Below are 27092 nucleotides of genomic sequence, written 5' to 3'. Positions count from 1 at the left end.
GAGAAACAGGTGGTCACTGGCTAGGGCAGGGCAGGGTAGACAGAGCTGAGCCAGCCCTTCTACTTTCCCCCTCTCACCTTCTCCAAAACTTCTCCAACGGTCCCACCTCTACTGCCCCATGCATGAGTTTTCCTCTTATTCTAACCAGCTTATATGCATGCTAAAGATTTTCCTAACCTCAAAAAAAAATCTTTCCCTGCACTTTCCCTCCAGCTATTGCCCCATTTATTTGTCTCCCTTTATAACAAAACTTCTAAAAATAGAAGTCTATTATTCCCTGGCTCCAGTTCTGTTTTCTCTTAAACCCAATGAAATCAGCATTTCACCCCCACTCCAGTGAAACAGCTCTACTCAAGGTCAAGAGTAACCCCTGTGTTGGCAGATCCAGCCATCAATCCTATGGCCACCTCCTCCCAGGCCCCACACAGTGTTCGATGCTGTTGGTCCCTGCATCCTCCCTGAGACCCTTCCTTCCTTTGGCAACTGAGACATCACACTCTCTCCTGGTTATTTTTCCATCTCAGGCGCTGCTTCTTTCAGCCTTTTGCCATGCTCCTCCTCACCTCCCGAATGTTGATCATGAAAATGCACATGGTGATCAAGGGCACTCTCCCACTGGAAGTCATTTAGGACTCTCTCCAGGACAGAATCCACACTTGAGCCCAGTATTCGAAGCCTGCACCATCTTGCTGCCTGTCTCTGCCGCCTCACCTTTCATGAAGTATTTGTTTGGCGCTCTGGAGACCAGCCAGCCCCTCCAGGTGTCCTTTCTCACCACATCCTCCAACATCCCTGGGAATTGAGTGGTTCCCGTTTGCAGAAGAAGAAGCTGAGAATCAGATTGTCCTTCCTTTGCCCAGGGTTACACGGCTTGCAATGTCCTTTGTGAAAGTTTCTAATTCCAGGTCCTGTGTTCTTCCCACTTACCACTCATTTGTTGTCTGACCTAATTCCTTAAACTCGGTGCTTCTCAGTGAAGCAGAGGCATGGAAGTCTGGTTCTTTCTTTTAGGTGCCAACCTCTCCATCTGGATCTCCTCTGAAGAGCGCAATGGTTTACACTCTTCACCCCAGGCGCTTGGTAGTCACGTTTGCAGGACAATGGGTGCTCTTACTGGTCCAAATGCTAAAATCTCCCCAAATGAAAGGCCAGCTGCAGAGCACAAGAACAAGGGTTGAATGATTTGATCAGACATCTGTGGGGGCCTCCTGGCATTTGGAGTGTGAGCGCCTTAGAGAAACTAACCATTCTGGCCCCGAGGGAGTTGGAGACAGTTAATCTTGGTGGTTCTGACCGCTCACTGCCCTAGAGGTCCCAGCCTGCTGCATGACTCAGAGTCCCCAACACTCCCCCTATTCTTCTCTCACTGGGATAGTTGGGAGGCCATTTCTAAGGCATTTTAATTTGGTAATAACTTGACATGGCCCGCTATGCCTAGGGCTGTGCGATTTAGAAGTTACTGTTGCTTTCTCAGTGAGGGAGTTGGTTTTGAGCTGCTCCATCCGGGATATCTGACTGCCCTGCATGGCCATGGGAGGAGCCTTTCCTGTTGACTTCTGGCTTCCCATGTTTGCTTGTCTGGGCTTTTTCTTCTCCATTGTGGATTACCTGAGTGCACAGACCCTGGACTATTCCATAACCCAATTCTCTTTTTTTAATTTTTAAAAATTGTTATGCAATTTTTAGAGATTACTTCCCACTTATGCTTATTACAAAATATTGGCTATGTTCCTTGTGTTGTACAATACATCCTTGAAACCAGTCTTACACCCTGTAGTTGGTACCTCCCACTCCCCCACCCCTGTTTTGCCCATCCGCACCCTTCTCTCTGGTAACCACTAGTTTGTGAGTGAGTCTGCTTGTTTTTCGTTATATTCCCTAGTTTGTTGTATTTTTTAGATTCCACATAAACATGATATCATACAGGATTTGTGTTCCTCTGTCTGACTTATTTGACTTAGCATCATGCTCTCCAGGTCCAACTATGTTGCTATATATCCTTAGCCCTTGATCCTTGAGGAACTTCTCCAGAAGTTGATGGTGTTTATTAGAGAGGAAAGATGTGGCCGAAGGTTTGGCTGTTGTTGTACATGCATTTCTGCAAGGCACTGTGTTAAAGGGGCAATGGCCATCCATCTTTCCTTTGCGTTGTGGGACTTTCTGGAATTCAGAAAGACCATAGGAACCCACAATAAAAGGCAGGCCAGGGGATGGGGGGCTATGAGGAACTCCTAATGCCTCACTGAATGTTACACACTGCCAGAGAGCTTCTCTACCCCATCTCCGGCTGCACTGACCGCGCCTGCTGTCCCCGGACTCTGTGATGGCACTGATCGGGATCCACACCAGCGAGGGCAGTGTCCTGTTAAGAGCTCCTGCACTCATGTCAGAGAAAGATAGGTTCAGATAGTATCCACCACTTACTAGTTGTATGACCTTGAATAAGTCTCTTCATCTTTCTGAGCTTCTATGTAAATTAATAACAGCACCTACTCAAGTGGCTATTGAGAGGAATAATTGAAGAAATCTGTAACATTTCAGTCACTGTGCCTAGTCCAGAAGTTTCCGGGAGGTTCAGTCATTGCACTGAAGTTTATGTTTCATTTCTGAAATACAGTTGTTTCCATAAGAAAATACTGTTATGTAAATTCTCATGTTAAATCCTTGACCTTTTTTTTGCCTGCCAAATAAAGGCCCAACTCCGACTTGCCACTCAGCATTTGTATTTGCATCTCAGGCTTTAAATTTCATTGTTAGGGAAGACTAAGAAAATGTAGATTTCTAGAAGAAAATGCATGTAGATATAGATGAGTTTGTCTAAATTCAATGAGCCGTGGCTCTGAAGGCATCACAGACTCTCACTTTCTCAGGAGCACACCACTTGCTACCAGGGCCCTTGCTATAAGGCCCTGGGCCAGGATCACAGGGCTGAGTGAATCACACATGATACACGCTAGGCAGTGGCATCATGGTTTCTGGCTGTCCTGTACAGGCACCAACCTCCCCCACCCCACACCCACCACACCCCTGTCCCTGCAGAAGGCAGCCCCAGGGGAAGACTTGCCCCAGGGCCCTGGCACCACAGAGCAGCTGGGCATCAGTGTGCTGGCAGCTGGCCCAAGGGTGGAGGTGGGGGAGGCTGGGGCTGGGAACTGGCCAGCAGCCAGAGCTCCCTCAGGTGCCCCAGCACGCAGGGCCTCCAGCCCGGCAGTCACAGAATGGGTCCTGTTCTTCCCCTGTGGTTTTCTCTAGACTGCACTGAGCAGGGTTTGGGGAGGCAGGGCAGTGACTCCAGCCCCATGTTGAACCCATACAGATATTGAAGACCAGAGAGGTGAGATGACTTGACTACAGTCACACAGCAACAGATCCAGGGCTAGAACTCACAAGTCTTCTGAAAAATAGTCAGTGCTCTCTGACTTGTGGACTCCTGAGAGTGCCTTATTTCCAGTCCAAGTGCAGTGAGACTGTCAGTGAGATTTCCTTCAGAAAATCATTGGGGTCTTCTGCCCATTCTCTGTGCAAGGAACTGGGGGTACAGAGTTAAATCAGACCCTGACTTTGGGAATTCACTGTGCCATGGCAGAGACCTTCTACCAACAGTTGTAGTTCAGTATGACAAGTGCCAATGGGGGCAAGCATGTAATGTGGGTGGCGGCGGATGGACAATAAGCACAGAGGAGGCACTTAGCCCAATCTGAGGGTCTGGGAGTTACTCCCAGTGAAACTGACATCTGAGCTGAGTTATGAAGGACCAGGAGGCAGAAGGAGGAGAACAAGAAAGAACATTCCAGGCAGAGGGAATAGGATAGCAGGAGAGCATACTCAAGGAAACCCCCCTGCATATATATGATATGTATTCAGGGCATTGAGTACTTCCCACTGGCTGGACCATAGTATGTGTGACAGAATAAAGGCAGATGAGGCTGGACGTGTAGAAACATTCAAGAAGGTTGAAAGGGCTGTGCCTGTGATTTTATCAAAGCCTGGAAGCTCTCTCCTCAGGTCTCCAGGGCTCCACTCTCCTGTCTGGGAGCCTGGATGGAGATCCTGATTTCCTTGCAACCAGGCTTACTGCAAAGAATCTATTCGAAATCCAGTGAGTTCCTTTCACCAAATTCCACAGAAGGGCCTTGCTTGTTTATCTACTTATTCCTTTAGAATGTCCTGGCTCCTCCCCTCCACCCGCCTCTGGAAACTTGGTGTGGAAAAGGGACTGAAGTGCTGATTGTAGGAAACGAAGCTTGATTCAAGGTTTAAACACCAACAGCTCTTCATGAAACAGTAACCACTGCCCAGCAAGCTGACTCTCCCTCTCTCCCCACAGGCCTGCAGAGTTAGCCACCAAGTACGCAAACTTTTCAGAGGGAACCTGCAAGCCTGGCTATGCTTCGGCCTTGATGACTGCCATCTTCCCCCGGTAAGTGCTCTGGTTTCTTCCCATCACCTGGCTAGTCTGGTCCATGGCCCAGGACTCAGACACACCTGCCCCTGGTAGCAAGTGGTGTGCTCCTGAGAAAGTGAGAGTCTGTGATGCCTTCTCTCCTGCATCCTTGAGTCTGTGGGTGCCTGAAAGGACTTTGCTTTTGGTTGGCTTCTACCCCAGTCCTACTCTTGGCCCTGGCTACACCTTACCCCATCCTCCTCTCCAAGCTTGTACCTGCCAGCACAGCTTGTTTCTGCAGAGGAGAAAGAGGAGGTAGGACCTATGTGCTCCCCCTAGGAAGCCAGGTATCCAGAGGCAGCCAGACACTGCTCCGCAGCACAGAAGCTCATGGTCCTTTTTAGAAGCTAGGACCTGGCTTTGGGGAGGCATGTCCAAATAAAGCAGGAAATAAAGCAGAGGAGTTTCTGAGGCTGGCTGTTTTGGCACCTTCCCTCTCTGTCCGTTTGGCATCCTGGAGTTCCTGATTTCCTTGATTGCAGGCTGCTGAAAGAAGCCCTGCCAAACCCTGGGAGATCCTTTCACCAAATTCCCCTAAGAGGCCTTGCTTGCTTATCTGCCTTTTCCTTTTGGGTTTTCTTTCCTGAAGCCTCGGTGTGGAAAAGAGCCTAGTGTGCTGTGATCATCTTGTCTGCGGTCTGAGTGCAGTGAGACCCTTGGGGTTGTTTCACTCCTTCAGAGAGCTTTAGGAGTATCTGACTCGAGGGGTTGTAGGAGGGGCTGCTCAGGACCTCTGGGAGTCAAGATGTAGCACTCAGACCACCAGAGGAACCCTTGGGGTGGCCTCTTGGAGTGGGCTCTGCTCACTAGGGGAAGGCTATGCACCCCATCCCTTAGAGGCTGAGGTTAGGGCACACAGTGTCCTTGCACAGGAATGCTGACAAACAGCTTGCCCAACAGCAGATCCGGAATATTTGGATTTTACGGACCCTTTCTTTCCTAACGTAAGCCATTCAAGCTTAGCTCCTTGTATAAAATGGGGGCTCTGCTGGCTGAATATCTGGTGTTCAGATAGAGATCTTCGTCCAGGCTCTGCCTTCTGACTTGATTCCAGTATTTTGCTTCCCCCAGCTATTTACTGAGCACTTTTTCAGGGTCTGGCAGTATGTTCCATATTCTTACATGGGTTTTCTCAGACCTACATGGCTCAGGCCCCTGGGCCAGACACCTGTGAGTTTTCCTTGACCTGTATGTGGATTTTATAATTGAAAGTAATACAAGCACATGGGGAAAAGAACTCTACAGTACAAAAGAGTATATACTTCCACTCCAGACCCCGGAGACAGCCAATATACCATAAAAAGGAACAGACTGTATTTATTGTCCTGTGTCTTGCTTTTTATGCCTAACAATGTATCTTAGAGATTATCCTATTATCAGCATATATGGATTCATCTTATATTTTAGATGATTGCATAATATATAATTGTTTGGAGATATCACAATTTTATTAAAAATTCACTGAAGTTTAATTTATATACCGTAAAAATTGCTTATTAGTATAGTTGTATGAGTTTTGATAACACCTTTGTGCAACTCTCATAACAATCAATAGAATATTTCCATCATCACCTCCAAATATTCCTTCATGCTTCTTTGCAGTTAACTCCCACCTTGACTCCCAGGCCTCAACAACCACTGTCCCTGTAGTATTTGCAGAATGTCATATAAATGGATCATATCGTAGCCTTTTGAGTCTGCCTCTTTTGTTTGGTATAATGCATTTGAGATTCAAGCATATGTGTAGCAGTTGTTTCTTCCTTTTTATTGCTGAATAGTATTTCATTATACAGGCATAACATTTTATGTTGTTTATCTATTCAGCAGTCAAAAGGGTTAAAAAAAAGTCAAAAGGGTTAATTCCAGTTTTTAGCTATTATAAATAAAGCCAATATAAACATTTGTGTAGAGGATGTATGCTTCACTTTCTGAGAATTTGTCAAACTGTTTTCCAAAGTGATTATATTCTTTTGCTTTCCTGCCAGCAAAGCATGAGGATTTTAATTGCTTTACATCCCTGATATCAATCTTTTTTATTTTAGCTGTCCTAGTAGGTTGAGAGGAAGGATCTGCGGAATGATCCTACCTGTGGAAGGATCATTATTATTATTTTTGGGGGGGGGGGTGCTTCCCTTGTAGCTCAGTCGGTAAAGAATCTGCCTGCAGTGCAGGAGACCTGGGTTCAATCCCTGGGTTGGGAAGATCCCCTGGAAAAGGAAATGGCAACCCACTCTAGTATCCTTGCCTGGAAAATCTCATGAACAGAGGAGCCTGGTGGGCTGCAGTGCATGGGGTCACAAAGAGTCAGGCACGACTGAGCGACTAACACTTACTTACACTAGTAGGTTGAGAGCGGTATCTCACTATGATTTTAATTTGTATTTTACTAATGACTAATGATGTTGAGTCACACTTGCCTGTGAGCATTCAGGAGTCTCTGGTGAAGGGCATGGATTGACAGTGACCTGCCATGGGGTTAAGGGCACTGAATACAACAGTTCTGAGAGCCTCGGGGTATGCTGGCATAAGTCCTTTTGAAGGAGGTAGCCATTACCCCTACTATAGTTTGGCCTCAGGGAAGGAACTACAGGGAGGAAACACAGCCCTACCCATCAACAGAAAATTGGATTAAAGATTTACTGAGTATGGCCCTGCCTATCAGAGCTGGGCTTCCCAGGTGGCGCTAGTGGTAAAGAACCACCTGTCAATGCAGGAGATATAAGAGACAAGGGTTCAATCCCTGGGTCGGGAAGATCCGCTGGAAGAGGGCACAGCAACCCACTCCAGTATTCTTGCCTGGACAATCCCATGGACAGATTAGTCTGGCAGGCTACAGTTCAAGGATCACAAAGAGTCGGACATGCCTGAAGTGACTTAGCACATCAGAGCAAGACCAGATTCCCCCACAGCCAGTCCCTCGCATCAGGAAGCTTCCACAAGCCTCTTATTGTCAACATTTCAGAAGGCAGACAGAACGAAAACCACAATCACAGAAAACTAACCAAACTGATCACATGGATCACAGCCTTGTCCTATTCAATGAAACTATGAGCCATGCCATGTAGGGTCACTCAAGATGGATGGGTCATGGTGGAGAGTTCTGACAAAATGTAGTCCACTGGAGAAGGGAATGGCAAACCACTTCAGTGTTCTTACCTGGAGAACTCCATAAACAGTATGAAAAGGCAAAAATGGTATGACCCTGAAAGATGAACTCCCCAGGTTGGTAGGTGCACAATGCTACTTGAGAAGAGTGGAGAAATAGCTCCAAAAGGAATGAAGAGGCTGAGCCAAAGTGAAAATAGCACCCATTTGTGGATGTGACTGGTGATGGAAGTAAAGTCTGATTCTGTAAAGAACAATATTGCATAGGAACCTAAAATGTTAGGTCCATGAGTCAAGGTAAATTGAACATAGTCAAGCAGGAGATGGCAAAAATGAACATCAACATTTTAGGAATCAGTGAACTAAAATGGACTGGAATGGGTGAATTGAATTCAGATGACCATTGTATCTACTACTGTGGGCAAGAATCCCTTAGAAGAAATGGAGTAGCCCTCATAGTCAACAAAAGAGTCCAAAATGCAGCACTTCGGTGCAGTCTCAAACATGACAGAATGATCTCTGTTTGTTTCCAAGGCAAATCATTCAATATCACAGTGAACCAAGTCTATGCCCCAACCACTAATGCTGAAGAACCTGAAGTTGAACAGTTCTATGAAGACCTACAAGACCTTCTAAAACTAACACCCCAAAAAAAAAATGTCCTTTTCATCATAGGGGATTGGAATGCAAAAGTAGGAAGTCAAGAGATACGTGGAGTAACAGGCAAGTTTGGCCTTGGAGTACAAAATGAAGCCAGGCAAAGGCTAAGAGAGCTTTGCCAAGAGAACACACTGGTCAGAGCAAACACCCTCTTCCAACAACACAAGAGAAGACTCGACACATGGACACCACCAGATGGTCAATACTGAAATCCAATTGATTATGTTCTTTGCAGCTGAAGATGGAGAAGTTCTATACAGCCAACAAAAAACAAGACCAGGAGCTGACTGTGGCTCAGATCATGAACTCCTTATTGCAAATTCAGATTTGAGTTGAAGAAAGTAGGGGAAACCACTAGACCATTCAGGTATGACCTAAATCAAATCCCTTATGATTATACAGTGGAAGTGACAGATAGATTTAAGGGATTAGATCTGATAGACAGAGTGCCTAAAGAACTATGGATGGAGGTTTGTAATATTGTACAGGAGGCTGTGATCAAAACCATGCCCAAGAAAAAGAAGTTGAAAAGGCAAAATGGTTGTCTGAGGAGGCCTTACAAATAGCTGAGAAAAGAAGAAAAGTAAAAGGCAAAGAAAAAAGGAAAGATATACCCATTTGAATGCAGAGTTCCAAAAAATAGCAAGGACAGATAAGAAAACCTTCCTAAGTGATCAGTGTAAAGAAGTAGAGGAAAAAATAGAATGAGAAAGACTAGAGATACCTTCAAGAAACTTAGAGATACCAAGGGAACATTTCATGCAAAGATGAGCACCAAAAAGGAAAGAAATGGTATGACCTAACAGAAGCAGAAGATATTAAGAAGAGGTGGCAAGAATACACAGAAGAATTGTACAAAAAAGATTTTCACGACCCAGATAATCACAATGGTGTGATCACTCACCTAGAGCCAGACCTCCTGGAATGCGAAGTCAAATGGGCCTTAGGAAGCATCACTACAAACAAAGTTAGTGGAGGTGATGGAATTCCAGTTGAGCTATTTCAAACCCTAAAAGATGATGCTGTGAAAGTGCTGCACTCAATATACCAGCAACTTTGGAAAACTCAGCAGTGGCCACAGGACTGGAAAAGGTCAGTTTTCATTCCAGTCCCAAAGAAAGGCAATGCCAAAGAATGTTCAAACTACTCCGCAGTTGCACTCATCTCACGCTCAAAGTTCTCCAAGTAAGGCTTTAGTAGTACGTGAACCTAGAACTTCCAGATGTTCAAGCTGGATTTAGAAAAGGCAGAGGAACTAGAGACCAAGTTGCCAAGATCTATTGGATCATTGAAAAAGCCAGAGAGTCCCAGAAAAACATCTACTTATGCTCTATTGACTATGCCAAAGCCTTTGCACTGTGTGGATAACAATAAACTGGAAAATTCTGAAAGAAATGGGGATGCCAGACTACCTTTCCTGCCTCCTGAGAAATCTGTATGCAGGTCAAGAATCAACAGTTAGAACCCACATGGAACAACGGACTGATTCCAAATTGGGAGAGGAGTACATCAAGGCTGTATATTGTCACCCTGCTTATTTAACTGGATGAAACAAGCTGGAATCAAGATTGCCAGGAGAAATATCAATAACCTCAGATATGCAGATGACACCACCCTTATGGCAGAAAGTGAAGAACTAAAGAGCCTCTTGATGAAAGTGAAGAAGAGAGTGAAAATGTTGGCTTAAAATATAACATTCAAAAAATGAAGATCATGACATCTGGTCCCATCACTTCATGGCAAATAGATGGGGAAACAATGGAACCAGTAAGAGATTTTATTTTCCTGGGCTCCAAAATTACTGCAGAGGGTGACTGCAGCCATGAAATTAAAAGATGCTTGCTCCTTGAAAGAAAAGCTATGACAAACCTAGAGAGCATATTAAAAGGCAGAGACATCACTTTGCCAACAGAGGTCCATCTAGTCAAGGCTATGGTTTTTCCAGTAGTCATGTATGGATGTGAGAGTTGGACCATAAAGAAAGCTGAATGCCAAAGAATTGATGCTTTTGAACTGTGGTGTTGGAGGAGACTCTTGAGAGTCCCTTGGATAGCAAGGAGATCAAACCAGTCAATTCTAAAGGAAATCAGTCCTGAATAGTCATTGGAAGGACTGATGTTGAAGCTGAAGCTCCAATACTGTGGCCATCTGATGCATAAAACTGACTCATTGGAAAAGACCCTGATGGATAAGGTTGAAGGCAGGAGGAGAGGGAGATGACAGAGGATGAGATGGTTGGATGGCATCACTGACTCCATGGACGTGAGTTTGAGCAAGCTCCAGGAGTTGGTAATGGACAGGGAAGCCTGGCATGCTGCCATCCTTGGGGTCGCAAAGAGTCGGACATGACTGAACAACTGAATTGAACTGACTTTTTCCTTTGTGTAGATGCATATTTCTATTTGTTCTTTTTCTTTTGCTTGAAGAATGTCTTTTAACATTACTTATGAATGAAATGAAATGAAATCTATCAGCTTTGGTTTCTCTGATCAAGTCTTTATTGTACCTTCAGCTTCAAAAAGTTGTTCTTGACTGTGTATACAATTCTAGGTTGACAGTTTCACAAACACACACACACTACTTTAAAGATATAACTTCATTTTCTTTTGACTTGTATAGTTTCTATGTCTTCTGTCATTGTCACCTTTTTTTGCTTTGTATGTAACGTTTCTCTTTGCCTCTGGCTACATTTTTTGAGATTTTATTCCTTATCACTGGTTTTCAGCAGTTTGATATCAGGCACTTTGTTGTAGTTTTCTTTATATTATTCTTGACTTGCATTTATCTAGCTCAGTGTATCTGTGGGTATGTATTTACTTTTCATCAAATCTGGATGCTTTTTGTCCTTATTTTTTCAAATATTTTTTCTGTCCATCACCCTTCCCAGGATTCCAATTACATGTATGTTAAGCCATTGGTCCAACTGGTTTGTTTGATGCTCCTGTGTTGGTGGGGTTTTTTTCCCTCAATTTTTTCTTATTTCTCTTTGTGCTTCATTTTGGATAGTTGGTATTTCTGTGTTTTCATGTCCACTGATATTTCTCTTGTGGTGTCTAAATCAGCTGTCAATCCCATCTCGTGTGTTTTCACTTCAGATACTGTGTTTTTAATCCCTGTGGTTCCATTAAGGTCTTTCTGTATCTTGCACTTCATTCTTTATTATGTTCATGTGCTCTTCTTTTGGTAGTTTCATCATCTCTATCATTTTTGGGGTGGTTTCTCTTGACTGATTTTTCTCCTGATAATGACCTGTGTTTTTCTAATTCTTCATATGCCTGACTGGTAATTTTTTTTACTAGATTCAAAACAGTGTGAAATTTATGTCTTTATGTGCAGGATTTTTTTTTTTTTTTTCGTATTCTCTTAAATAGTTCTGGTTTTGCTTGGGTGTGTAGTTAAATTACTTGGAACCATTTGTATCCCTTTGAGGCTTGCTTTCAACATTGATTGGTGCAGGTGTTGAGTAACCCTTTGTCTAGGGCTAATTTATCCCCATTACTAATACAGTACCTGTCTAAAGACTTGACCCAGTGCCTTGTGCATTGCAAGGCGTTTCCATCCTGCCTGATTTATTTCCACAGTGCTTTTGTCAATACAAACAATGAATTTATAATTTTGAAACTTATTGGCAAATTGTCCTCTAGCAGTTCTTGAATTTATATCTACACGTAGTATTTTATAGAGTTGTCTTGGTCTATTTTCATCCAATACGTGTAGAGCTTTATTATTTATATTTGAATTAATAATCCATTTGAGATTTTTATGGTTTTGTTTTGGTGTTAGGCATGATTCTTGGTGTCAGGATCTGGGTTTGTTTAATTTTTTTCCTTATGGGTAACTAGTGTTTTTTGATATTTTGACCAAAAAGTTCTAAGTAAATTTAGGAATTTGAAATTTGTAGGAACAATATTTTGACACAAGAGGTTTTGATACAGCTCTTTTGACATGTTAGTTTTGACTGCACCTAATGCGAAGAGTTGATATTGGAAAAAACCCTGATGCTGGGAGGGATTGGGGGCAGGAGGAGAAGGGGACGACAGAGGATGAGATGGTTGGATAGCATCACTGACTCAATGGACATAGGTTTGAGTAGACTCCGGGAGTTGGTGATGGACAGGGAGGCCTGGCGTGCTGCGATTCATGGGGTCGCAAAGAGTCGGACACGACTGAGCAACTGAACTAAACTGAACTGAATAAAAACCAACTTAAATCTTTCTCTCTCTGTTTTGTTACCAAGTGCTGTATGAAGCATATTCTCACTCTGTTCCAAGTCTCATGCCTCCTTGAGCCCACCCAGTCACTGCCTCTCACACCTGAGCAAAGACTGGGGAGCAGGCAATGGTAAAGGAGGGGATGCTGATGCTCTGATGCAGAATCCTGCTTCTCTGGGAAGCCAGCCTGCTCCCTCTCGCACCTGCCTCCTTTCTTCCTCAAAACTTGCCTGCCTGGATACATTGTCCTCTAGTGAGAGAGCTGGGAGGGAGGGGGCATGAGATCCAAAGGAAGTCAAATTTATTGAGCATCTGCTCAACTCTGTACAGCGGATTAGGGCTTTTCATCTATTAGTCTCATGGAAGGGAAAGTCTTCCCTGACCTCTGCCCATGTACACACTGGTACTCTTTCCTCAACCCATCCCACTGTGTGCCGCACACATTGCTCTGTTATTGTACTTATAATTGTGTATTGATATTTCTTCTTCCATTGTAGGCTGTGCATCCCTTAGCATAGAAATATGGTCTTGTTCATAGCTGCTAGTACTTAGCAGACCCTTTAGCACTTAGTAGGTGCTTAATGCTTGTTACATAAATGGATATGGATCTCTGCCCTTGGGAGACTAAGAGTCTGAGGGTGTGAGAAATGTTGCTAAAATACCATTTCAGTGGAGAGAGTTACTGAAGAAAAAGAACTATTTTGACATGTCTTCTGATATCTGTTGTTATGTACTTACTGAAAGCCCATGTGCCTAGCACCATACTAGGTATCCAAGAACACTTATAAGAGGAGTTCCTATTGGAGAGCACCTTATAGTCCTAATCTTATTAATATAATAATCTTAAAAATAGTCCAGGTCTTCTGTTGTTCCCACTCAAAACATACCCAGAAAACACACTTGATTTATTCAAGTTATTTTATTCAGAATGGCTCATTGGCTTTTAAGTAGTAGCTTTACCATTGCTGATTCCTTGGTGGCTCAGATGGTAACAAATTTGCATGCAATGCAGGAGATCCAAGTTTGATCCCTGGGTCAAGAAGATCCCCTGAAGAAGGGAATGGCTACCCACTCCAGGATTCTTGCCTAAAGAATTCCATGGACAGAGGAACCTGGTGGCCTGCAGTCCACGAGGTCACAAGGAGTCTGACACAACTGAGCAACTAACACACACACCAATGTGTGATAGATTAGAAAGAGATGAGATGTGGAGACCCAGAGTTCTCACAGCTTTCTCACTTAATAGGCTGTGCATGATCTTGGAAAAGTCAGAGCATCACATAACTCATTAGTCAAGAGAATGAAATGAGATGATGTACCTTGGGGCTATGAATTTTTGATCCTTCCAACAAAATTTAATATTAGACATTCATCGAATTCTGTTTTTTCAATGACTTTCATTAAATCAGGTTAGTTTTTTTCAGTAAGAAATAAAGATCCCAGAATAGGTCATGGTATACATTTAAAATGTAGGTTTAAAAAATATGTATAACTCATAAAACCTTTTTAAAAATATTTTTACTTCTTTATTTATTTGGCTGGGCCAGGTATCTTCGCTGCAGCATATGGGATCTTTAGCTGTGGCATGCGAACTCTTAGCTGTGGCATGTGGGCTCTAGTTCCCTGACCAGGATCGAACCCAGGCCCCTTGCATTGGAGCACGAGTCTTAGCCACTGGACCACCAAGCAAGTCCCTTATTCATAAAATCTTAATGGACACTCCCCATTTTCCTAGCAATGCTTTGCTACAAACATTCAAGTGGCTTTTTTAAATTTTTTGCTTTGGTGAAAGATTGAGTATCATGTCTTTCTGATCGTCACCAGCAGAGCCATTCAGCATCAGGTGAAAGGGTGCAGCCATAGGCGAGGCCTGCGGCAGTTTCAGCAGAAAGTAGAACCCAGACCCAGGCTGTACCCAAGCACAGCAGCAACACTGACAGCCAACACCTACTGATGTATCAACATTGACTTCCCAGATCATCTGCTAAGACCTTTTCCTATTTGTTCTGTTTAAGAATCTGCCTGCCAACACAGGAGATGCAATTGACGTGGATTCGATCCCTGGGTTGGGAAGATCCCCTAGAGTAGGAAATGGCAACCCACTCCAGTATTTTTGCCTGGAAGATCCCATGGACAGAGGAGCCTGGTGGGCTACAGTCCATAGGGTTGCAAAGAGTCAGACATGACTGAGCACACATGCACAAGCCCAATCTTCCCAACAATCCTCTGAAATAGAATAGCTATTGATACACTTTTAGCTCTGAGGAAATGGAGGCATAAAGAAGTCAAGCAATTGGCCTGAGGTCACATGGATAGGATGTTTTGAACCTGAGTACTCTGTGCTCGCTTCGGCAGTACATACTTAAAATTGACCCTGAGTACTCTGACCTCAGAGCTTACGTGCTCAGCGGCCACCTTCTACTGCCTCTTGCTGCTGCTGTCTTATGGACAGGGTGGCTGGGGGCCAGATCACAGAGGTCTGCCAGATGCCCCATGGGGGCTCTAGAGGCATTGGTGTAGGAGCTGCCTTCCTGCCCAGCTCTACAGAGGAAAACCTCACTTCTCTTGAGATGTTTATTGCCTTGGCCAGGATGCATGGCGTGGTATGTGTCTGTAACTGTGTGTGTGATTCTCACACTACTAAGGAATCATTGCTGTAGTCCAAGCTGACCAAGTTCCCCAGAGTGCAAATGATGGCCTGTGAAACCTTGCTGAGATCTCTGAGGTAGAAAGTCTGGAGGAGTCCCAGCTGCCTGTTTGGGGACCCTTGCATGAAAAGGTGCAGGAGGCCCATTGCACTGCCCTGGGGGATTTGAAAATTTATAGTCTTCTGGCCAGGGTTGCTGGGTATCTTGTATCCCCACATTCCAAAGCCCTTCCCTCTCTGTCCTTCATGGATTCTGGGACTTTTATCACTTCAACACTAGGGAGGAGCGGAAAGATGGGAAAGGGATCCCTGTAAAGCTTTGTCCCATACCATAAATTACAGAGGAGAATAGAGCACCATCTGCTTCCACAGATTCATTGTCCTTCTAGCTTGAGAGCAAGCTGAATGTTCCCCCACTCCCTTGCCCAGGAGTGTGCAAGAGACTTGTTACTCTTGCTCTCTCTGCTTCCTCATGCCCCCTTGTTCTTAATTTCTGTACTCTCACTTCCATTCCCACCACCCCTCCCTGAAATGTTCTTGTCCAGATCGCCCAGAAGGACTGGTCACATCCAATTGGCGGACCTCTTTTTTTTGACCTCTCTGAAACATTTGGCAGTATTGATCTCTTTCTCCATTTTGAACATTTTGCAACCCTCTCTTCATTAATGCTTGTCCAAACTTCCTTCTCATTCTCCTATTTCTCTATTATTCCTTCTCAGTCTCTTTTACAAGCAGTCTCTTTTTCCTGTACCCACCCTTAAATGTTGATGTAAAAAAAAAAGAATGTTGATGTCTGCCAGGGTTCAACCTTTTTCTTCTCTTCTCACTATGTGTTAGCTTCAGCTACACATATGTCCTGGTGACTCTCAAATCTGTTAGGACCCCACATCTCTTCTGATCTCTAGACCCAAATATCCAACTTCCTATTGAACAGCTCCACTTGGATGACTCTTGAGCATCTCAAAGTCAATGTATCCAACTCACCTAATTTTCAATAATTCTAATCAGCCCATGTTGCCTATTTCGGTGAATGATACCACTATTCACTCTGTCACCTGAGTCAGAAATCTGGGCGTGATTCTTTCTCCTTCCATTCTAAATCAGATATCCGGTTAGTTGTCGAGTCCTGACAGGTTTACTCTCTATATAGAAGTCAGGCCCTTCCCCTGAGCGCTGATTCCCCAACCTCTCTTTAAAAACCTGAATCTTCATTCTCTTTATTGACTCCTTCATATCACTATTTAATCATACTCAGGTTTTTCTCATCCCTCAAGAAGCTGCCACATTGTTGTTATTTAATTGCTAAGTAGTGTCTGACTCTTTTGTGACCCCATGGACTGTAGCCTGCCAGACTTCTCTGTCCGTGGGATTTCCCAGGCAAGAATACTGGAGTGGGTTGCCATTTTCTTCTCCAGGGGATCTTCCCAACCCAGGGATTGAACTCATGTCTCCTGCATTGGCAGACAGATTCTTTACTGCTGAGCCACCAGGGAAGCCCATCCTATAGTAAACCTAATGATAATAACTACCACATCATTTATTCAACAAATCTTTATTGAGCAGCTCCTAAGCACCAGATACTCTCCTAGGTGCCAGAAGCTTCAGCATTATGTAAGACACTTAAAATCTCTCCTCTTGATGGCTTATACTCCATTGGCAGCCACAGACAGCCTGTGTGTATAAAATATCACAGTTTTATAGCACCCACAGCTTTATCCAGCCACTGTGCTAAATATTTTGTGTTCATTACCTATTTAACCTTTACAGTAGCCCTATGGAGTAAATGTTGCTATGCCTACTTTACAGATGAAAAAACTATAACCTCCCCAAGGTCACAACAACACAGAGCCAGAAGCCAAACCCATCAATCCCACCTTGTATCCTGAGTTATGGCTCTGAACCATGAACCTATAGGGGATTACAGATGCCTTTTGATTGGAGAATGTAGCTATCTTCAGTAGGTACTTCTGCGGTGAAATCCTTGGATGCTGGGCCTTTCTGGAAGGAGCTGAGTGCTCAGTAACTAAAGTTTCTCTGTGGAGTATTCAAGGGCTGACAGTCCCGCCTGAGCCGGGCAGACTCCATGCCTGCCCTTGACCTGGATGCCAGCTCGTAGCGGGAGGAACTGCATCTGTGTCCTGTTGGTTTCTCTGCCATCAGTTTTTTTTTCATATGTTCCTAAGTGACAGTTGTTCTGATCTCCTCTGGGAACCCGTCCATGATCTGCTTTTAAAGTATCTCTACTTCTGGGAATTGCCTGGGGGTCCAGGGGTGAGGACTCCATGCTTCCACTGCTGAGGCCAGGGGTTCAATCCCTGGGTGGGGAATGAAGATCCCATAAGCCACATGGCTCAAAATGGGAAAAAAAATATTTTTAATTAAAAAATAAAGTAGCTCCACTTCTGGTCTCAACCTACCCCTGCTTCACGACCTTTCCAGGAACTCATGCCCTGTAGCTACACCCTCATCTCCTTCCTCTTTGCTCTGTCTTCCAGTCTTTATAGGTGGATCTGTAGTACATGGCCAGAGTTGTTTTCTTTGGAGAAATCTCTTTCTTTAGACGACTAAGGACCTATATACTTCTTACACAGGTAAATGCTTCAGACCCACCTGGTGAGATTTTTTTCTGGTTATAAATTCATACATTGTAGACGAAGTGCTAGGCCTCCGTCTGCTCACCACTCCTAATGTTATCAGAGTGTGTATTTTCTCTTGCCCCAGTTCAGGACCTGAGGAGCTAGGTCTCATCCTCTCTCAAACTCTCCTACCAAGAGTCCTTGGCAGAATGCCCCAGCAGTCATCTCTCAGTAGGTAGCCTATGAAGTGTGGAATCAGAAGTGTGTGAACTGGTCTACAACAAGACTTTTGAGAAATTGAAAATACAGTGTTAGAAGTGTCTGTAGCAATTAGAGTAAGTTTTTGTCATTTGTCATCTAACAATTTAAAAATGGAGCTTCTTGTATTTTATATGTGTTTTCATTCTTATAGTGACTCATTTTTATTAGATTTTATAAAAGGATCACTCTCTGTGACAGAATTGAAATTTGAAATGCAGCACAACAAAGTGAATCAGTTATACGCATACAAATACTCACAACTATACTTCAGTAAAAATTTTAAAAACAAACAAAAAGCTAGTCCTTCTGCCGAGGTAGTTTGAGAAGCATGGGCTATAGTGATAAGAGCACAGGCTTTGAAAGTGAGTAGGACTGGTTGGCGTAATCTCTCCAGACCTCCCTTTCTTCCTCTGTACCCACTGACCTCAGGATTAAGGGACGCAGCACCTGGACACACACATCCAGGTGTATGAGCTCTGGGTGGGGTGAGGACAGCAGGTCCTGAATGCAGGCACAGAGGAGGCCCCTAAGCAGGGAGGGGCGATGAGAGTTTAACCGGGGCGGGGGGGGGGGGATTCCTGGGGTAGGGGATGCCTGGGCTATCCCCGGGAAGATGGGGCTTCAGGAGCAAGTCAGACACACTGGTGGGAGCAGCTTATCTCCTTGCAGCCCCAGCTCCAGGCTCTGCCCAAGAGCAGGAAGCTTAGAAGTGCTTAGAGGCCCAGTGCCTGGTGAGAGCAGAAGGCAGGCTGCATTCCTGTGGTATTTGGAGATTGATCTTGTCAGATTAGCAGCTTTGCTTTTCTTGGTTCAGGTACAAGATCCCCACATGGGGAGCTCTGCTGCCTGTGAGGAGCAAAAGCTGGTGAAAACACAGAACATGATCCTGGCCCTTCTCCGCAGAGGCGCACTCACTGTGCGAGGCTCCAGGACAGGAGCAGCCCAGACACTGGCTACTCAGTGGGAGGAGGGCCCGAGTCTGAGTTCCACCCACACAAGTCCTAGGTGGAGGCAGACGCTCTGCCCTGCAGGGTCGGGGAGCAGGCCGGTGGTTTCAGCATCTTGTGGCTCTCCCAACTCCATCTGTACCCCCACAGTGACTGGCCTCCCCACATAGCTAGTGCTGGAGAGGAGAAGCAAGGCTGAAGCCTCACCTTTCCCAGGTAGAAGGAAGACTCCACTTCATGCCTGCCTCCTGTCATGTGAGCTTTCTGCCCCTATGCCATGCATGGAGCCCAGGCAGAGGCAAGTGAAGTGGCCAGAGGGAAGCCACGGCCCCACCCAGGAGCCTGGGTTCATTGAACCACTCAGGAGAGAGATCTGGGCTGGAGAGAGAAAGAAGGAGATAATCCATATACACAGCTCAGAGGGAAGGTGGACAAGATTGTCCAGGACTACATGGAGAGGACTCGATAACATGGTCTCTACTCATGGGAGACCCTCGTGGGGGAAACACAAGCCTGTTTGCTGACAGCATCAAAATCAGCAGGCCTGTTGACAGCTGACCTCATGACATCTCTGTGCCTCTCATGTTGGGACAGTCCCATCCTCCCTCCCCATGTTCCCAGAGCTTGGTACAGGGAAGTTTCCTGCAGCAACACAACTTGAAAACAGATGGTTGCAAAACACGAAAGAACACCTTGGACTCTGTTGCTCAGCCCCTTGAGAGTGTTTGGGCCAGGGGCCAGCTGCAGAGCTTGCCCCAGGAAGCACACCGCCAAATGGAGTGAGACCCCCCAAATGGGGCAAGGCAGGTACAGGAGGCCTGGTCTCAGAAACCAGCTCTCTGGGGCTGGATGAGGGATGGTTCTGTGCCTATTATCCCCACTATCCGTGGTCCCATGTGTCCAGGGGCAGTGTCATCTGTGGGGTTCTGGCCAGGTAAAGGGCTGTCTCTGCTTCATTCCCCATCTCCCCCCACCACCCTCCTGCGAGCCCCCAGGACCAGCAACAGAAATTCAGGCAGGACTTGATTCAGCTTGCCCCTAGGACTTTTTGAACCTTCTGTTAAGTGGCCGCCTGGACGACTGTGCCTTTCTTTTCTTACTCAGAGGCCGCTGCCTGCACAGGTCTCCTCCCCCACAGCGGGCTATCTCCACTCCCTCTCTACCCCAAGGGAGGATGCAGTGAGAGTGATCGCTGGTTCAATTAGGCTCTGTGAGCCCACATGGTAGCCGAGATGGAAGGAACGCCTTGGGGGCAGTGACCTTTTATAAAGATGTGGTCAGCAGCTGCCTCTGGTGTAGCCTGTTCTTCCTGAGGCAGGATGGAGAGCAGTGCCAGAGGCTGTGGCAGAGAGTGCTCGAGGCTGCGGGGAAAGACAGTTCCGCTGGGAAACAGGGGCCGTTGACCCAGCCAGTCTCCAGCAGGCTCAACAAAGCCACTGACCCTCAAGGAGGTTATAGGGAGGAAACAAAGGGTTCTTTGGAAAGGAAACAGGGGCTGCAGGCTGGCCAAGGTGAGCTGTCCACACAGGCACAACTCTGTAGAGGGCAGGGGTGCAGGAGCGACCTGGAGGAGCACTTGCCGAAGGGAGAAAGGAAGGAACAGTCGTCCTCTGCCCCACCTCTGGATCCCCAGGGCGACCTCTGCCATGAGCAGCAGGTCTTGTCCTTGTCAGCTATGAGCCCCTTGCAGGCAGGGCTTGGGAGCTGGATGCAGAGAGGGAGGGGCAGGGACATGGGCTACAGGGCTAAAGCCACCATGTTCCCTCTATAGCTGGAACTTGCTCATTTTCTTCCCAGACTGTGATTAGGCCTAATTTCTGGCTACCTTTCAGTCTTTTTCTGAGGGTTTTCCTAAGTTTCAAAAAGTAGGAAAAAAAAAAAAAAAAGAAGTAGAGAAATTTGTAGCTACGGCAGAAGTAGTCCAACCACATTGTGCTGCGTGTTTGCTACCTGACTTTACCCCAGGTCAGTGATCCCTTGAGTTCAGGGCCTTGCCAGCAGTACCCGTGCCGGGACCACACTATCTTAGCAAAGACCAAATGGGGCCAGGGCTCGCCTTCCTCAGCCGGGGCAAATGAAAAGAGCCTGGGTCTTGGAGTCAAACAAACTCAGGTTTGAGTCCCAGCTTCGCCACTTAACTAGCCGTGGGACCTTGGACAAGGTCCTCTAGGCCTGCCCAGCTTCAGCTTCCTCACCTGTTAAGTGGGAATAACAGCCCCTACCTTGTGGCAGTCAGGAGGATGCCACGAGACGTGTGGCCTGGTGCTGGCCATCGGTGAGTGCACAGCAGTGGCAGTAATTGTTGTTGTTCTGTCTGCACACTTGACTGCCACCCCTCCCAAGGACCTTCCGGTGACGTGTCTCGGTTGGCAGCTGTCCGGACTTGTTCAGACTGTGCATACGAACGCAGGTGATTGGCACTTGTTGATACAGAAATGCCTCCACATATCAGGAAGTGTGGTTTTTTGCAATCTCAGCCACACAGGATGCTGATAACCTATAATTTAGTGAAGAAAAAAAAAAAGGAAAGAAAGGGGAAAAAAGAAAAGAAAAAGTCTTCTGAACCCCTGACGGAGTTATCAGAGTACCTGGGAACTGATGCTGGCTGGTGCCCTAACCGCTGGGGAGCTCTACCCTACAAACCACAGTCTTTTATACCTTTGCCTGTGCATACACTGTCCGCCCCAGACAGGGGTGCTCTCCCCCTGATTCTCTGCCTTGAGGACCACTACCTTGATGACAAGAGGCAGCTCCAACCTCACCTGCCACAGATCGCAGCGTCTCTTGCGTGCGTCCAGGGGTCCCTCCTCACACTGTCCACCGGTCAAACTGCAGCACAGATGGTGCCTCCTCTGCGAGGCTTCCCCTACGTCCATGGGCAGAGGTCGACTGGGGCTCCCACAGCTCCTTCTGTGTCTCTCTGTCGCCCTTCACACACTGCACGTAGTTCCCCCCAGGTCCTCCAGTTTTCACCTCTAATGTACCCTGTGTCACACTTACTGAGTGCCAACTGGGGACAGCTCCCATGCCCTCGCATTTGTCTGTCCTATGAGCGTGGCTGTCACAGCCAGCTTTGGCTTGGGGTGGGGGATGGAAGCAGGGGTCCTGCTGACCTTTTGCCATGTGCACGTGCACCATGCCCCCCGCCCCGACCCGGTGCTCTTTGCTTCCTTCCAGCAGCCACACTACCAGCATCAGCAGTGAGAAAGATCTAAGAAATTTATTCAAGGACATATTAAATTCTAGATAATTCTCCCCTCTAAACACTGAATTTGATGGACTCCCTGAATAAGCGCAAACAACTGGGAATTGCATGTCTGTTGGTTCACTCATTTAATGCCTTTTTTGTTCAGTGTCTGTGTTGGACACCAGGGAACTGGGTTTGAAAATGCAGGCATGGTGCCAGATCACCATCTGGGGGACCTACAATGGAGCTGTACCTCAGGGCTCTGGTGACATTCAAGCCAGGTTGAAAGGCAAGAGACAGTGGAGAGCCGTCTCCACCCTCCCCTGTGCTGGCCCAGCTCTGGCTGCAACACTGGCTGTCTTGGGTGAGCATCCCACGTAGCTCTGTGGGCTGTGGCAGGGCTGAGAGGGTGACGGCTTTGTAGCCTCAGAAAAACGGGCTTGTGAATGGCTCTCATGGAGCAGAGTTGTAACGAGACAGAAATGACATCTGAAAAGGCTTCTGAACCAGTCTTCTTGGCATGTTCACCCAAGTCAAGCCCAAACAAAAGGCTGTTGATGCTGTGTCTTCCGCACAAGTCACGAAAAGCTTCAGACTGAGGGTGAGCCGTTTCTGTTTCTGCAATCCAGAGATGATAAAGAATGAAGACTGGCCGGGAGAAGTTGCCCCCTAGAATTGCACTTGTCTATGAAGCATGTGGTCTTAATCCCCCAGCCCCGTGCAGAGGCTCCAGTGTGGCAGAGAGTGCCCTCAGGGCCAGGGAGCAAGCCTCCTGCATCTTCCACTTCTAAGGGGCCTGGGCCAGACCCTACAGATCCCCATCTAGACACTTCCTTCCCCTTGGTGACTGCTTGCCCAGCGCCTCACTGCCTGGGGACCCAAGGCAGATTCTGCCCCTTCCCCAGCCCCTAAGCACCCTCTCTCTGCAAGCCTTGTGCACAGCTTTGGGAGACAGTGATCAGTAAGAAGCAGTGCATGAGAGAGACAGGACAATGTGGTGACCACAGGGACAGAGCAAACCGAGGAGCTCTGCACACCCAGAGGAGGGCATCCGTGCTGACTAAGCAAGCAGGAAGGGCTTCCTGGAGGAGATGCCTCCTGTGCTGACAGTTGGTGGACAGTTAGAAACTGACCAGGCAAAGAGTCTGAGAGAGGTGCTTACACTGAGGAAGGAGGCGCATTGTCAAGTAATCTGGGCTCCCCGGGGTACAGGTCCTGGTGGAAAGGCCTTGAATGCCACACCGAGGAGTCTGCCCTTTATTATGAGGTCAGCAAAGGTTTTGAGCGAGGGACAGTATCAAGTCTGTGCTCTAGAAAGATCATTATGTCAAATGGGGGGAAGGATTAGAGGAGGTGGGACTGAGGAAGGAGTCGCTTGAGAGGCAGTGATGAGCACAGGATGGGTTGGTGAGATGCCGGGAAGAGAAGTGGCCTTAGGTGGCTGGTGTTGGGGTGACAGGAAGGAGTAGAGATGACCCCCACATTCTGATTTGGGCAGCAGGGGAGAAGGTGGCCCTACTGTCTAAACTAGAGACCACAAGGGAAGGGCAAGTTTGGAAGTGCCTGTTGAGCTCATTTGGGGAAATACTGACCTTGAGGCTTCTATAAAGCATCAGGTATAAATGTGAAACACCAGGGTCCTTTTAGTTTTTCTCCCCCCACCCCAATTTCTTTCTATTATAAACAACATTGCTGTGAACAGTATTCTTAGAAATAAGTCTTTATACAGTTCCTTGACAATTTCAGTATGTTTTGGACACAATGAAAGAATTTATTTTTTAATATATGGCACTGATTCATTGTTTGCCTAAACTTCCTTCTCAATCCTTCCCTCATTATTTATCTTATAAGCATTTTCATATCTTGGATGCCCTACTCGAGTACTAAGAATGCAGAGTCATGCATAATCTCTACCCTAGAGCTCCAGTCTCAAGGGGGAGTCAGATATGAGCACAAAATGTAATATAGCATTGATGCTGTGGTAGATGAAAATATAGGATGTGGTGAATATACAAAAAAGAGACACCAAATTAAATTGGAGATGTCAAAAGCCTTTTTACCCCCCTAACTTCTGGGTTCACTCCTCTTCACCATTATTATTCACGGTACCTCTTGACCTTCATTCTGATAATTTACTTGTAGCATTTAAAAGCCATAGAAAATCCTCTCATTGGCGAGTGGTGACTCACCATCATTCTATTGAAAAATTTTCTTTCCTTTTTTTGTTTTTGTTTTGTATTTGGCAGAGGTAGGTACTGTAAGTGTCAGTAGTTGGAATGGATCATGTCAGTAGTTTCTCAAAATATGTGGCCTGTGGACCTGAAAGGTTCATGGACCCCTCAAGGCTATGTCCAACCAGAACCCAAAGGGCTGTGCCTTTTGCTGGTCTCCTGACCTCTTCTGGAATAATTCACTGTTTTCTCGCTACACCTCCCTATTTTCTCAGCACTGCCTATTCTCAGAGACATCCAGGTAAGGACATGTTATTGTCCCCCCTTCAGCAGCCTGGGCAAAATGCCTCAGAAGTTCCTTTCCCTCCCCCACTGTAAGCCCGAAGCACCAGGAGGGTGTGTAACAGAATGCCTGGAGAAGCCATCTTTTTTGGGTGAAGTGATCTGAGAAGAATTTTTGCAGGAAGTGATATTTTATCCAAGTCTTAAAGGTTGTTTAAGAATTAGGCAATTGAAAAACAATAGGTCGAGTGTTCTAGACAGGCAGCATAAACTCAGAGCATGAGCTACCCAAGGATATTCAGAGAACTGCAAGTGATGTGGCATGTTTGGGGCATGGTGTTATGTCCCAGAATACTGAAAGACAAGATGTCATCTAGGGCAGGGTCCAGAGAGATCTTACAAGTCATTCTAAAAAGATTGTGATGATGTTCTGTGAGAAGATATGGGGATATCATTGATATGTTTTAGACAAGAGGTAAGAGAATGCCTTGATCCAATTTGCTACTTGGAAAGGTTTCTCTAACCTAATATGGAAGATGGATTGGAGGAGGAAACGTAAAGATGAGTTAGGAGACTGCTGCAGTACCTGCTGAAGGCAATCCCATGGGGATGAAGATTATTTGAGGAACACTTAGGAAATAGAATCAAACTATCTCTCCTTTTCTCGCGGAACATCTTGTGTGACTTTTCTCCCAACACCACCACTTCTGATCATGGCATTGTAATCAGTCTGTCTCTCCAGGACAGGAGCATAGCATCCCTCTTTGTGGCCAACCCAAGCACCTAACTAGCACCTGGCACTGATCAGGTGCTCAGTAAGTGCATATTGTGCCTACTGAATTGATTTGATGATTAATTGAGTGTGGATGGCTGGGGAGAGGGAAGTATCTGGAATGACTCCCAAGTTTCTGTCTTCAAAAATAGGAAAAGTTGGAATGCTATTATTCATTGAGATAGGGAACCTGAGAAGATGGGCGGTTGTTTCTGATTTTACAATTCTGGCTTTTGTTAAGAGGAAAGGGCAGAGATCACAAGTCTGGTTGTGGACATAATGAGATGCCTCCAGGACACTTAGGGAGAGATGTAGAGTAATCAGTTACATGTATGAGTCTGGAGTCCAGGAGGAGAGGTCAGAGCCAGAGATGATACAACAGGAATCTCAGCATGTAGATGGAATTTGGGCTGTAGATGAGGTTGTACAGGGAAAGTGTGTCGACTGGGTCCCAAACCTGCAGCTTACAAGATAAAGTTGACATGCTTTGTGTGGCCGGCACGTACCTGGGTGCTAAGTTGCTTCAGTCATGTCTGATTCTTTGTGACCCCATGGACTGTAGCCTACCAGATTCCTCTGTCCATGGCATTCTCCATTCAAGAATAGTGGAGTGAGTTGCCATGCCCTCCTCCAGGGATTCTTCCTGACCCAGATTCAAACCTGTGTCTCATATGCCTCCTGCGTTGGCAGGTGGGTTCTTTACCACTGGCGCCACCTGGGAGCCATGTGGCCAGCACCGTGTTTTCAAATAGTGTGAATACTTTTAGGCAATCTGTCCTCTCTACTCGCCATGACCTACCCCTTCTGGTCTTACATCTGGCCCAGTTAGCATATTTGCAGTAACTTCTTGGCTCTGGAAGACATTTGAGCTTATAATTTTTGGAGGAAGAAGAGAACCCAAGGACACAACTCTGGGCGGTATCAACTTATAAGAGATGAACAGGAAGGAGAAATAATGAAGGAGAATGGGAAAGAATGGCCAGAGAAATTGGAGGAAATCTTGAGAATAGTATTTTCTTCTCTCGAAAATTATGGGAAGCAAAGTGTAATAAGGGCTTCCCAGGTGGTGCTAGTGGGAAAGAATCTGCCTGCCAATGCAGGAGATGCAAGAGACATGGGTTCAATCCGTGGGTCAGGAAGATCCTCTGGAGGAGGAAATGGCAACCCACTCCAGTATTCTTTTCTGGAGAATCCCTGTGGACAGAGGAGCCTGGTAGACTACAGTCCAGAAGTTGCCAAGAGTCGGATACAACTAAGCACACACACACACACTTACAAAGTGTAATAAAGTCTAAAATGTGGATTTCATTTGATCCAGCAATTTTTCTTCTCAGTATTTAACATAAGGAAATAATCATATCTGTGCACACAAGTTTTTGTAATGTGATGCTTGTTGCAGCATGTTCATCATAGCAGAAAATTAGAGACATCATAAATGTCTCTTGGCTGAACATAATTAAGTAAATATAGTATGTCCATGTGATGAAATAATATGTAGTCATAAAAAATGATGTCAGATTTTATTTCCTGACACAGCCCCACAACTTACCGTTGAATTTTTCAAAAGCAAGTTATGGAACAGTCCATTTTAGGGCATTCCATTTACGTTAAGTGTCTAGTTATAGAAGGAAATGTCTGGAAGCCTTCACACACAAATCACAAGAATCTCCCAACAGCTAAATCCAATAGATCTTTTTCTGGCCTCTGTGTCTGTGACCTTTGTGGTTTTTGACATTGTTAACCTTTCTTGATTTCTGCTCCTTGTCGTCATTCCCTGACCTTTGTCCCATAGGCTGGCAATCAGGACCGAAAAATGGCAGACTCAATCC

The 27092-nt window shown here is 45.9% G+C and overlaps 1 protein-coding gene across 6 annotated transcripts in view; it reads left to right on the top strand.

Moving 5' to 3' along the window:
- The window catches only part of ST3GAL3 (ST3 beta-galactoside alpha-2,3-sialyltransferase 3), a 205343-nt gene that overhangs the window by 129415 nt on the left and 48836 nt on the right, over positions 1-27092 (top strand). For all 6 annotated transcript variants that reach the window (XM_070468296.1, XM_070468294.1, XM_020914738.2 and 3 more), the window contains one exon: positions 4328-4420. In XM_070468296.1, coding sequence (XP_070324397.1) covers positions 4328-4420 — 93 coding nt within the window. The remainder of the gene's footprint in view (positions 1-4327; positions 4421-27092) is intronic.

Source organism: Odocoileus virginianus, chromosome 5, assembly GCF_023699985.2.
Source record: "Odocoileus virginianus isolate 20LAN1187 ecotype Illinois chromosome 5, Ovbor_1.2, whole genome shotgun sequence".
Lineage (NCBI taxonomy): Eukaryota > Metazoa > Chordata > Mammalia > Artiodactyla > Cervidae > Odocoileus > Odocoileus virginianus.
This window is presented reverse-complemented; position numbering and strand designations above follow the sequence as displayed.